This window comes from Notamacropus eugenii, chromosome 4, assembly GCF_028372415.1.
Source record: "Notamacropus eugenii isolate mMacEug1 chromosome 4, mMacEug1.pri_v2, whole genome shotgun sequence".
Lineage (NCBI taxonomy): Eukaryota > Metazoa > Chordata > Mammalia > Diprotodontia > Macropodidae > Notamacropus > Notamacropus eugenii.
In genome coordinates, this window is record NC_092875.1 from 102,992,263 (window position 1) to 103,005,954 (window position 13,692).

The 13,692-nt window shown below is 37.2% G+C and overlaps 1 protein-coding gene across 1 annotated transcript in view; it reads right to left on the bottom strand.

Annotated features, from left to right (window-relative positions):
- Window positions 1-9,948: 9,948 nt before the first annotated feature.
- Window positions 9,949-13,692, bottom strand: part of KHDRBS3 (KH RNA binding domain containing, signal transduction associated 3) — a 309,488-nt gene continuing 305,744 nt past the window's right edge. Inside the window, exon 8 of the mRNA XM_072602997.1 lies at window positions 9,949-10,144. Coding sequence (XP_072459098.1) covers window positions 10,096-10,144 — 49 coding nt within the window. The 3' untranslated portion in view covers window positions 9,949-10,095. The remainder of the gene's footprint in view (window positions 10,145-13,692) is intronic.

A 13,692-nucleotide genomic window follows, 5' to 3' on the forward strand; every position in this document is an offset into this window, starting at 1 on the left:
CCAACCCCTGAGGTCTTTTACACAGAGCTGAGGTAAGGAAAACCCAACCAATTTTTAAAGCCCATTACACAGAACTAATAGGAGCAATAATTTCTCCAGCTATGAAGTAACACCAAGTGGTTCTGTTACTTATAGAATGTAGAGCGCTCCCAGTATTTAGGAGAAGCAAATAATAAATCGCAGTCAGCTCCCCCTCTACCCTTCCACCTCACTCCCCCCACCTTCTTAAATAAGGCTGAAAACCTATTAGAGAATCAGGACTACGGTGTATAATTGGAAATGCAACCTTTTCCTTAGCTGCATCCCTACCAAACAAAAGACTTAGAGCACGATTAGTAAGCACCTTGGTTTACCAAGAAGCTATTTGATTTGTGTCCTGCTGATTTTATACTCCTGTTTTATTTTGCTTATTAGGAACTACCACAGCTGGTGTCTTCTTTCCCTTCTGTTGCAAATTGTTACAAGGAACAAGTGACCAGGGATTATGTTGTAGCATCATAAAGTCTTAGCATATTAAAGTGATAAGGGACCTTAGAATACAGTCAAACTCTGCTTCCATCCAAGCCTGGTGACATTTTGTTTTTCCTGTGGAACAGTCAGGAGGGAGAATAAACTAGTTTCCATAGATCAGGGATATACTTGGCTATCCACTCTTCAGAGATGGAGATACAGATCGAGGGGTGCAAGTTCCAAACCATGGGGAAGCTTGCCCCAATCGTGCCTCTTCACTTCTGGGCTCACAACCTCAGAGAATGGACTATCTGTAACAAGCTCTAACCTTGGTTGAGCAAAGGTGTGCCATTTTGCTCTCAGTTGAAGAGAGCCTTTACTATTGTGTGTCTTTTGGTCTAATCTAGTTTGTATATCTCCACTGATGTTAGCTTGCTGCTTTCTTTGATAAAGAGCTTTATTAGTTATTTCTGATAGCCTTTTATGTACCCAACATTTGGGGGGAAGAGCTAAGTTGGTGAATGTAAGCTAAGTGCTTCCTCTCAACCCCCCTTTGCCTCAGTTTTCTCATCTGTAATATGGGGATAATGAAAACATTAACTTACCCTATATAAAGGGTGAGTACAAACTAAGTGCTGTCCTCCTCAAAAGAAATCAGGGAGGCAATTTTCATTCTGAACCCCAAAATATTGTACCCATAGACAAGAAATATTTGAGGGGTGGCAGATATATTTCTTATTCCCTTCTTGGAGATTGGAGTAGGAATCGTCCTGGACCCTTCCTGCCTCTTCTCTCACCTTCCACCCAGTTAAACTTTTGGCAACACTAGCCAGGTCCTCCTCCTACCCTTTGCAAAGGCAGACCAAATCCTAGGTCTTACCTGTCTATGTCACTCTTGAGCCATGTTTATATGTTTAGAAAACCCTTCCCCCAAATATATCTTATGACAGAATGTTTTGAACATAGAATATTAAAGTGGGGAAAAGCCTTAAAACACAACATATGGAGTTCAAATAAGCCAATATTTGAATGATTCCAGCAGATATCTTTACCACATGAGCCTATTACTTTCTAATTATGTGTCATATTATGCCAAGTTGGAGTTTTGCTTTTCTGCTTCTGAGTTGTTAGTCTTAATTTTAGGTATTCCACATAGAACATGGATTGTCCCATTCAGAAAGAATTTTTAACTACAGAAAACAGAATAAATACTGGAGATGTCTACTTGGGTGTCCTGTGTAGATATCCAAGACAAAATAGCTTCAAAACACAATTAATTCTTTTACTCTCCCTTCACCCTCAAAGAGCCTTACCCCTCCTCTAAACATCTTTGTTTCTGTTGAGGACATAACTATATTTCTGATCCCACTGGTTCACTGCTATGTACTCCTTCTAGATTCTTTACCTTTTCCCAATCCCCAAGGAACAATCAGTTGCCACATCTTGTCAGTTTTACTTAGAACAGGCTGTCTGTCCTCCATTCCTGGAATACTCTCTTTCTAGACTTTTGGAATTAAGACAAGACTCAGCTCAAGTGGCAGGCATCATATGACCTTTCCTGAACCTCTTGCTATCCTAAGCCCCCATCCCAAATTCATTATGTTTGTCTATATTTTGTATTATTTACATAGCTGTCTTGTTGCTCAGCCCACTCCCCTAAGTTCCTCGAGCACAAGAATTGTCTTCATTTTGTCCTTATGTTCCTAGCATCTCAACCAAAGCAGGCATACAGTAGACACTTAATAAATGCTTGGCAAATTAAACTGAATTGCATAGGCCTGTGAACCAAAATGCTCAAAACAGACCTAGAAGATGTCTTGGACATAACCCATCCAATCCAGGATGCTGGTGAATACATCTATCTTATTCAACAATGGAATCGGTCATTTTGGGGGCCAATGAATTCCTTGTCACCAGAACTATTCAAACACAAGTTGTAAAAGGAATTAATATACTATAGACAGATGGGACAAAGAGACTTCTAAGGCACCTTTCAAGTAAATGATTCTCTGATGATTTCCACTGACCAACTCAGATACTTCTTTAGAGACCTCTGATATTTATCCAATTTTCTCGTCTGTAGTGATAAAGGATGTTGATGTGATTCAGATGCAGGTCTTTTCTACTGCAATACAGAGATGGTGGCCACCACTCTGTATCTCTCTCTAATATCTCTATACTCCTCCCCTAACCACCCATTTCTTGTAACCTTCATTTACATAAATACAGACAACCCTGCATGTAATTTTCATGGATTGGCAGGGAAAAAGGTAAAACACTGGAAGCTTCCTCTCCATCCAAAGTTCATTTGTCAATGCAGGTATCCACTTGGTTTGAGTTTTTGTTTAGGTAAGAAAAGCGAGAAACTTGATCAGTTTTCTCACTCCTATTCATTCTCCTTTCTCTTTCCCCTTCCTCTCCCTCCCCCTTTCTTTTCCCCAATCTATTTTTGCAAAGCATCTATTTACAAACTAGGTCACAAACAGAGAGACCTGCCATCTAAAAATAGAAAGCTATTATGGATCAGACAGGTGTCTGAGTTTATGCCGTGAGGTCTGAGCACAATTTCTGTTTTCTTTCTTTCTTCAATTTCAACCCCTTACCCCCACACAGAAGCCCCCTAAAGCATAGGGTTAGAGAATCTCAGAGTTGGAAAGGGAAAACCCATCCTATTAAAGTCATGATTTTCCTGTACAATAACCTGGTCATCTGTTTAAATTCTTCCTCCTGGTGGAACTCAGTCATCCTAGGACAGCCTGTTCTATTGATCTCAGTTCTAATTATACTTAGACAGTTGTTCCTTCTGTCAAGTTGAAGCCTACCCCACTCCTACTCCCAACCTGAGCCCACCCCCACCCTAAACCTCCCTGTCACTTTTACAGCTACTTAAATACGGTAAGTTCAGAGCAATTGTGGTGCAATGAAAGTGAATGTTGGATTTAGAATCAGAAGCCCAGCTTTAGGCAGAGAGCTAAGCTATCTCCCATATGTACATGTGTCATTTTATGTCATTCAAGCTCTTTCTGCCACAAACTCATAATCTTCAAACTTATTAACTTTTCTAATTATTTACACATATAAAACTCTATATTATCTCCATATTAATCTACTTACAGGTATTGTATCAATATTTATGCAATTTATTTTTTTTAACCCAAGGGAAGATCTTTTCATCGAGGTCTTCTTAAATTGAATTATAATCCATATAGGTGTTTTTTGGTTTTAATTCTATTATCCAGTATATTAAACAACACTCCAAGATTTAAAACTCACCTCACTTCTGTTGCAGCTAGGTGGTACTGTAGTTGAATTCTAGCCTCAGGCACTATGACCCTAGCTGAGTCATTTAACCACTGTCTGCCTAAGTTTTTTCATCTCTAAGATGGGGATTATGATAACACTCACCTTCCAGGATTTTTACAAGGATGAAATGAGGTAATATTGGAAAGTGCTCTGAAAGCCTAAATGCTATGCGTATGCTAACAATCATTATTATTGTTACTGCTTTTGATTACTATTCAATAATCTCCTCTATAACAATCTGATGAGTGGTCATCTAGCTTCTTCTAGGTCACTTCTGATACCCCTTTTCTGGTCCCTGTCAAAAGGAGATGAGAAGTTAGGTTTATAGACAGAGTTGAATTGGTCCATTCATCCATCCATTAATTCATTTATTCAACAAATATATATTGAACAGTCACTATAATGTGTAATGTGCACAGAACACTGTTCTCTCTAATGGAAAAACGAGATTAATTTTAATTTCTTTGTTCAGTCAGTTATTCAACAAACAGTATTAATCACCAGCTCTGCCCAAAACATTGTGATAGAAGTGAGGGAAATAAAAATTTAGTTGATATTCATCTCCTGCCCTTAGTACTCTGATATATTAGTAAAAATAGGAGTTAAGTTTAATCTAAATCAATAAGCATATCCATATTCAGCTTCCCAAACCTTAAAACCTATCTAAATGCTAGCTTTTAGTATGATTATTATGTATAAAGCACTATGCCAGATACTGAGACTACAAAGACAAAAATGAAATCATCCTTACCTTCAAAGAATTTATAATCTATTCAGTATTTGACTTCATATAATACTTTGTTTTGTAAAACATTGTATAATTACCGCCTTTCATTTCCATAGTACTCTGTGAAGAGTTGGTACTTGATAGGTTTAGTGCCAGTGAAGAAGGAGGTGGATTCCATTGTTAAGGGTGGAAAAGGGAGTTAGGGTGACTGAGGGACACTGTCTGGAATAGCTGCTGTGGGACATTCACCACTGGGCCAATAAGAAAGGAATCAAATGGTTTATGAGGGATTGGCATCTTTCTTGAACTCTTTTCTGAGACCAGAGGGAAGTAGAGACAATAGATAATGAGGGCAATTCAGGATTGGGAATGGGCACAGCAGAAAGAATGCCAAGGAACAGAGAATCTTCATTATATTTTTCCTTTGATGTTTCTTGCTCTTTTTAGTCTGGATTCCATACAACATGAAAACATACCCCTAAGGATAGCTGATCACCTAAAATTTCTTCATTATGCTGATTAGATACTCAAAAATTTTCTATTACCCTCAGCCTCCTCTCACCTCTGATTGGAGGACTGAAGGATGAAGAACTAAGTTCCTCTCAAGGTTTTCCTTTAGAGAAGGCTGGAATCTAAACTTTCTAGCTTACTCTTCACTTTCCAACAGCAACTCTGCTGAGTTGCACCTGGTACACCCATGTTGCCCCTTTCCAGCTTTCGTGTGTTGTCTTTCCCCAATTAGATTGTAAGATCCTTGACAGCAGGGATTACTTGTATTGATATTACTTGTATCCTTAGCAATTAGAGCAATTCCTGACCATAGTAGGTGCTTAATAATTTTTTTTTTATTGAATTGAATTGCTTTGAGCTCTAGGGTCTTGAGTGTCTTTGAATATTGACTTGATTATAGACTATTTCCTATGATTCTGTTGCCCAAATAAATAGGAAAACATTCATTATCAGGAGGTTACCCAACAGATGATGAAAGTTTTTGTTGTTTCTTTGGTTTTTGTTCACACAGATTCTTGAAGAACTGTTTGTCTTCAAAGGTGCCGATGACTTATGATCTGCATCTTCTGGAATTCTGAGTCAGGGAACATCTACACTGAAGATATCATAGAATTGTAGCTGGGGGAAAATGTAGAGAGCACTTGACTCAACCTCCTTATTTTACAGATGATGAAACTGAGGTTAAGAAAAATTTAAGTAATTGCCCCATGATCCCACAGCTGGTAAATATCCAAGGCTCTATTTACTGTGCCATCTAGGGTCATACTGACCTTAAGTAAATATAAGCAGCCTCCCTGAAATGAGAATTCTTTGAAAGAAACACACACACACACACACGCACACACACACATGCGGACTGAGGAGGGGATCTGCGTCTAACTGTGGTATTTCCGGGTGAGAAATGGAAGAGGGCTCAAGGCTACATATTGAGAAAGTAAGCAAATATAGAAGCAAGTAGCATCTGTATGGTTCTCACTCCAGGGGTTGGATGAGTCCTCAGATCTAAACCCCAGCCCAGTGGGAAGCTTACAGCAGGATAATGAGGACTGGAAGGCCAAATCAAAGGGTAACCTGCAGTTCTATCACTGAATCTGCAGAGCTTTCCAAATGGTTAATAGTAGCTGAATCTAGAGCAGTCTACTGGCACTCTAACCATGGGCAAGCCTACAAGTATGCTGTACCGGTTTTGTGGGGCCAATACCAAATCAGGAACTTAGAGAGGGCAGTACTCAGATTTTGTCCTGGATCAGATCACTTAGGATACATTGAAAGCTTGTAGATTTCTAGCCTAAGATGTTCCTAAGATCCCGGAATAGCATAACAGTAAATCCTCTGGGAAAGCTGAAAGACCCAAGAGGATACAAAATAGGACCATGTATGGCCTAGACATTCCCTTCATAATTCTGTAGGGCCTGGTCCTGATAGTAAGTCTGAAGTCAGGAAGTAAAGCTGAAAGAATGAGAATGAGAAAGAATGAGAAAACTAAAACTAATTCCCACAATGAGTTAATAGTGACAGGAATATCCAAAAAAACAAATCCAGACCAAGATAAGGAATCTAAAACATACACAAGGAATATCTCAAAGAAAAACATACCTTGGAAATTAGTTCAACAAGAATTCCTAGAAAAAAAAGGAAGAGTTTAAAAAAACAACTTAAAATGCCTTTATAACTGAAATGAGACTGGTGGAGAAAACAACTAGAAAATGAAAGTATTAAGGGTAAAACTGGAAAGGAAATGAAAGTTTTGGAAGAATGACCTTGAGAGAAAATTATCAGATTGGTCCCAATGGGTTACTTGTTTATCTGTGGAATTAGCTCCTTGAACTAAGAATGGACCAAAGAGAAGTTAATGAATCCATGAAAAAAGAAAAATGAAAGTTAAAAGAATGAAAGAAGTAAAAGAAAGTATTAATGTATCTCATAACAACAATGACTGACCTAGTATACAGATCAAGGAGAGATAATTGAGAGATAAAGAATTACCTTAATGCCACAGACAAAAAAAAAAAAGAGCCTAGAAGTTATATTTCAAGAAATCATAAAACCTCTGAAATTCCTTAGAATCAAAGGGCAAAATGAAAATAGAATCCACCACTCAAAATAAAAACTCCCAGGAAAACTATATTTCAAATCAGAGTGTTCAATCATTGAACCATTCAAAGTTATAGGATGGCCTCTAAGCCTGGAAGCATCTAGCTCTGAATCAATACTTATTTGTCTAAAATCAGGAAAAAGCCAACAGAGAAGAGGGCACCCCAAACCCAGGATCAAGCTTGACAGAATCATGCTTCCAGCTGCCATGTTTTCACAGCTATATGTTAGTGAGTAGGGGATCATCCAGGCTACCACTTCTCTACTCCTCACAGGAAGCCTAGTGGAAGAGTGCTATCATAATAGGAAAGTCAGAGTAAAAGAGAATTTGAACGGTTACTCACCTTTTAAAAACCCTGTTGTGTCAATGGCAAATAAGTTTATGCTTTACCCTCCTATGTGCTTAGTCATATCGGGCTGGCAGAAAGAAGCCAGGAGGCATGTCATCCTCAAAGTTCCCAAGTTCCCACAGTGCTGAGTCACTCACTAATGAACGGATCAATACTTGTTAAAGATGTTGTAGAAAGGATTATTTTTCAGGTATAGAATAGTACAGATAGCCTCTAAGATTTTTGTGGGTAAGGTCTTTAATTATTACATAGCCTCATGGAATAGGAATTAGGATTAGATTGTTGACTTCCCAGGGCACACAGCAGCTGAGTTGGGATTTAAACCCGAGTTCTGAGTTCGAATCCAGTGTTTTCCACTACATCAAGTTCGTGGGGTATGGAACTCCCCTACATGTCTAGTGTTTTAAGTACGGCTATTCAGCTCACCATCCATCTTCCCCTGAAGCTTAAAATCATGTTGCTGCTCAGTAATACTCTGAGCAGAATCTAGGTAAGGCCTTTATCACTACTGATGTTGTGAAAATATAATATTAGTGGGCTGTGTTAAATTCTAGAAAATCTCTAAAAAGATTCCTATGTGCTGCCCAATGGAGATCATCAGAGAATTGCTTAACTTGAAAGATGTCTCAAAGGTCACTTTATCCCAACTTTCTATGGTGAATTAATCCCTTTTACAATTTGTCCTCGAAAATATCTAGTGACAAGGAATTTACTTGCCCCTAGAGCAGTCTGTCCCATTGTTGAATAATACTAAGGTAGATGTCTATCAAGCTAGTCAGATCAGCTTTCCCTTAGTTTCCCCTTCTCATCTTGCCCTTTTACCTCTATGCCTTTGCTCATGAAGTCCTTCATATTTGGATTCCCTATTTTCACCTTTTGTATTCCCCACACTTCAATAAAGGCTCAACGTGAAGTTACTGCCTCCATGAAATGTTTCTTAACACTTCCTTCCTCTGCTCCCAACACAAAAAAGCAATCTTTTTCTCATTGTTTTTCACAGCATTTTCACTGAGTCTCATTTTGCACTCATCTTACTCCTCCTTGAATGATTCTTGTGCATTTGTCTAGCCCACTTTATTACACTAAATGCTTTAAGTACCTCAGTACAGAACTCTGATGAGTTAAACTGTACAGATCATTTCTCATAAATGTTCGGAGAGATGAAAGTTTTCCTCACGTTGAGGTCCCAGTTCTCCCTCCCCTCTTTCACTTACTAGCAGTTTAATTTTGGATTTCATCACTTAAGCTTCAACTATAAAATGAGGGTAGTAATCTTTCTCCCATGTGCCTCAGTTGTGAATATCAAATGTGATCATGGCTGTGTAAGCAAAATATATTCTGTAATGTAAGCTATTTTTCTTCTTTTTTGAGGAATTATTTTGCCAATGCTCCCAGTTGTTCACATAAAATAATTACCTTTTGTTACACCATCTGGGACAAAAAGCATAACTGAAATTACGGTACAAAATTCATACTTCAGTAATTCAAGGTTCAAGCTTTGATTTCATCCATGTGGGGCACTCTACCCACTGATGAGGTTTCTAACACTTGTCTTATTAGTTTGATTTCTTGTGGCCAATGTTTTGGTAATGAGCCCCTGCACAGAATTTCGCTAGGCTGGTCCTCAGACAATGGATACAGAATTCATATTCCATAAATAAACAAACAATTGATAGATTAATAAAAGCTGAATTTAAAAATGCCACAATTGGATCATTCTAAGAATAAAAAGATTTATCTGAATTTGCAACAGATGGATTTTTCCCCCTCTATATTTTTATCATACCTATAATAAAATACCATGTAGGTACTTCCTGGGTTTCCCCAATTAAGGAAGTGTTTTGGATAAGACTGAACTTATGAACTGCAGGAACCAAGAACTGTTTTTTCAGGCCATATCATAAGAGGATAAGAACAAACTAGACCTATCAGAAATAATTTTTGTGGTTAACACAATTTCCTAAAACAAGGTATGGTGGAAAAATGTGAATGCTTCAGTAAACATTGTGAGTGGTACGAAAGTGATGATTTAACAATGCATAAAACGTGTCTTGAAATTCCAAGGTTGGAAAACATGTTGTGTGAGCTACCTATCCAAAGATATAAAACACAGCCTCTCGGGGCTTATTAAATTAAAACCACAATGCACTAGGAAACGATGAAAAGAGAATGACAGTGTAATATGGTCCCTGGGGATTATGACCTTTATATTCTACAACAAATTATAGAAAGGAATGAAAATCAGGGTTCTACTCTTTCTGCCAGTAATACCTGCTTTGGGCAGAAGAGTTTACAATTAACCTTTTACATGATAGAATCATTTTAGTCAAATGTTGTCACATTTATCAGTTGATAACGTAAGACACGTAAATGATTTTCAGAATTGGAGGAAAGACAGAATTGTGACTTTATACAGTGGTTTTTGTCTTAGATACGGTCACAATTGGGGCAAAATTGACAGAAGAGAAAGCACAAGAATCTTTTTGTTTGTTTGTTTAATGCAGGTTTAGATAGACATACTTTATTACCAGTCAAAAAGTTATAACAAGGGTATTTCTAAACATGGTTCAAAATAAGAACCATTTCATTTTACAAAATGCTTAACAAAACAGAAAGACCACAAGAGAAATTGTAGAGCTCCAAAATGAATTTCCCTGTTGCTCAGGCACTCAGGTAATACTTGTAAACAGTCCATAATGAACAGAAGTCCCTGGAAAAAAAGAAAGTGGAAAATATTTGTATATATCTGGAAATGAATAATTGCTATGAAACCACTGAGACAGGCAGGTGACAGGCAAAAGAACACAATTAAAAAGACAATAGATTTATGTGAATTTAGGGAAAATGCAAAAAAAATGGTTGTTTTTATGTACACATACTTTTCAATAAAGATAATTTCATAGTTATGTAATTAATTAGCAACTGATAGATTATTCAGTGGGATATTTATAGGCTTGATTCCAGAGAAAATTCATACATCTAAAATGGTAATGCAACTTTCTTTGCATATTAGAATACAATGTTAGTCCCAAATTGACAAAGACATAAATTCCCCAATATGAGCTGGGATTTCTTCCACAGGTAAGCATTTAGGATGTCACTGAAGTAACTAACACTCAATCTACTTTCTTTGATATGTTTTCTTAAGAGATTTTCGTTGTAGGGGGGAAATACTGTCCAAGTAGAGGATAGATAGTATTATTCCTGAGGCCTCTTCCAACTAAGATTTCTATGAGTCTCTGTTATCTTGTAGCATAGTGCTCTGGGCTTTTAAAGATATATAAAAGTAAAAAAAAAAAAAAAAAGCTACACTTGATCTCATGACAGGCAATATAGCAATTAGTTAAATAATCAAAGTTTCATTTTAGTTCAATGAGTACTTATATAATGACATTCAAGACATTGTGGGAGATATAAAGAAGTAAAGACTGTTTTCAATGAATCTGAAATATAATTAATAGATTCAAAGGGTGTAGAGCTGAAAGAAGATTTAGAAATCATATAATCCAATCTTCTCATTTTGAAGAGAAAACTGAGTTAGGGAGATAAGACATGAATACATGAAGAGAAAAATACATCTGAGATGGCAAATAAAGGGAAAATTACCATAGGAGTTAAGAGAAGGAGGAGACTGATGTGGTGGGTAAATGCTACATCTTCAATTAAACCTCTTCTAACTCCATCAAGTGAAAGACTCTCAATTTTCCTTGTAAATTTTTTTCCTTGCGCCTTTTTGTGTGTTTGCTTTGTATCTACTTCAATTCAACAAACATTTAAGAACATTTAGAGGCAACATGGTGCAAGGGCTATTTTTGTTTTATACCAAGATGTATAATGCCTCTGAATAATGTGATTAAGGAGGCTCTTTCCCACCCATAGTTGGGTCTGGGAAGATTTGTAGGAAGGCCCACACCTTTTTGTTAATGATGCACTGGTTCTCAAGATATGTAATGCCCTCTGGCCCACGAGTTCCCTGAACAGTCAACAATACAGGTCCTGAACCCTTCTACTTGCCAAAAATAAATACACAAAACAATCTTCTAGATAATAGGCATACAAGTACAAAAATGAAAACAGTTGTTGTACTCAAGAAGCTTACACTCTACTATATGATACATAAAGATAACAGGATAACTTGAAGAGAGGTACTAGTAACTAGGAATATCAGGGAAGGTATCACGGAAGATATGGCACCTGAACTGACTCTGAAGGAAAATTAATCTTCTGACAGGTTGTGGTAAGAGGGAAGTGGGGAGCTCATGCAAAAGAACAGAAATAGGAGACTGACTATTGAATACAGGGAAAACAGAGTAGTCCAATTTGGGTGGAATGGTGTAGATGAAGTCAACAAGCATTTATCAAGTGCTTACTATGTGACAGGCATTGTAGTTAAGTGGTGAAATGTGAAGGGGAATTATATGAAATAAGGCTGGAAAAGTAAATGGGAAACTGATTCTAGAGAACCTCAAATGCCACGCTACAGAATTTATATTTTATACTTGAAGTCATTAGGGAAGCAGTGGAGGTTTCCGAGCAGAGACTGGAGTTTTAGGAAGTTGACTTTCGGAAATTTTGTGGAGGATGGCTTGGAGAGACAGATCAGAGACAGGAAGACCAATTTGGAGATGAGGGCCCGAATTAGGAATTTCAAGCAGAGAGAAGGAGAAACTACAAGGGATATTGGGGGAGTGAAATCAACAAGATTTGTCAACTGATTTGCTATGGGAGGAGAGAAGGTGAAGGAGAAGTTAGAGTAAAAGGGAACTCTGAGGTTACAAACCTGGTGACTTGGGATTGGTGGTATTCTAAAACAGAAATACAGAAGTTTAGAGGGCAGATATAGAAGCAGCTAGGTAGGATAGTGGTTGAGTACTGCACCTGCTTTCAGGAAGTCCTGAGTTCAAATTTGACTTCCAAAACTTAGTAGCTGCATAACCGGCAAGGCTCTTAAGCCCTGTCTGCCGTTTCCTTGCCTGTAAAATAGGAATAATAACAGTACCTCTCTCCTGGGGTTACGCGAGGATCAAATAAGATGAACTTTGTAAGGCACTTTGCTACATAAATGCTAGCTGTTAATTAAACTTTGTCTGTACTTTGTGACTGAGTAGACCCAACAGGTGCTTAGCAAGCGTAGGATGAATGAAGTGGCTGCTTTCTTCAACAATGAAGTCTTACTGAGAAAGCAAAGTGAGATTTTATTTAATCTGTGAGGGACTACAACCACTTTCAGGGTTCATGAATACAGAGGCCAGTTGTGAATCTTTGCTGTGAGGCCACTCAAAGGTCTCCTCAGCTTTCCTTCTTTCCATATCCTTTCCTTTGCACTACTCAGATACTTAGTTTTGATTGAGAAGTCAAATACATCGACACATGTACTACAAAGCATCTTACCATTAAGGAACATATACATTTTTCATATCTAGAAAATAATGACTTTCAAGAGGCATCATTCCTAAATACTTCTATTTATTCCTTAATACACTAATGCAAGTTAATCTAATAATACACTAATTAAATGCAAATTAATACAGTAATAATATACTAATATACTTAAACTTAAGCTACCTAGAACAAATTTCACTTTCAAATTGTGCAAATTAGAAAGGTTAAGGAACCATACAGCATATAGTTAGGGACATATTTAACTTGCTTAGATTTTACCTTGTATAGGTACAAATGTTGAATTTCACCTTATCTTTGTGGCTCTAAACTTCATACTTGATATTCCATTAAAAACAAACAAAAAGGTAACCTTTGCATGTCTCACTTAAAAATTTGAAAAATAGTGTCATCAGTTCATATTAATTATTGAAAATAGATTAAGATCAAATAATTAAAAAGTCATAAAATTCTTATTATAATCCTTCCCAGGACACAGATTCACTTTTATTTGCAACTGGTTCATTTTACAAATTCAGTTTTAAAAAGTCACAGCCTCTTTCAATAAATGATGAAAATACTTCCTATCCTTCGTATTGGTGTTAAAGGCATTCATTGGTAAGGGGGAAATGCTATGTTGTGATTACATGGGATGATGAAATCTGCTAAACAAGTTTAGTATTCAATTTTCAATAGCAATTATTATGGGGGAAGGAGTAGGGAGATAAGGTTCAAGGGAAATTAACATGTTGAGGTTTATATTGTAATATAAATCATGTTCACACTTTGAAATGCCTTCAATTTTGGTTTAACTCTATTTTTATCTTGCATGCACTTGGGGTCCTCAAAGAAGTCCTACTCTGATGTCTCATCATGTCA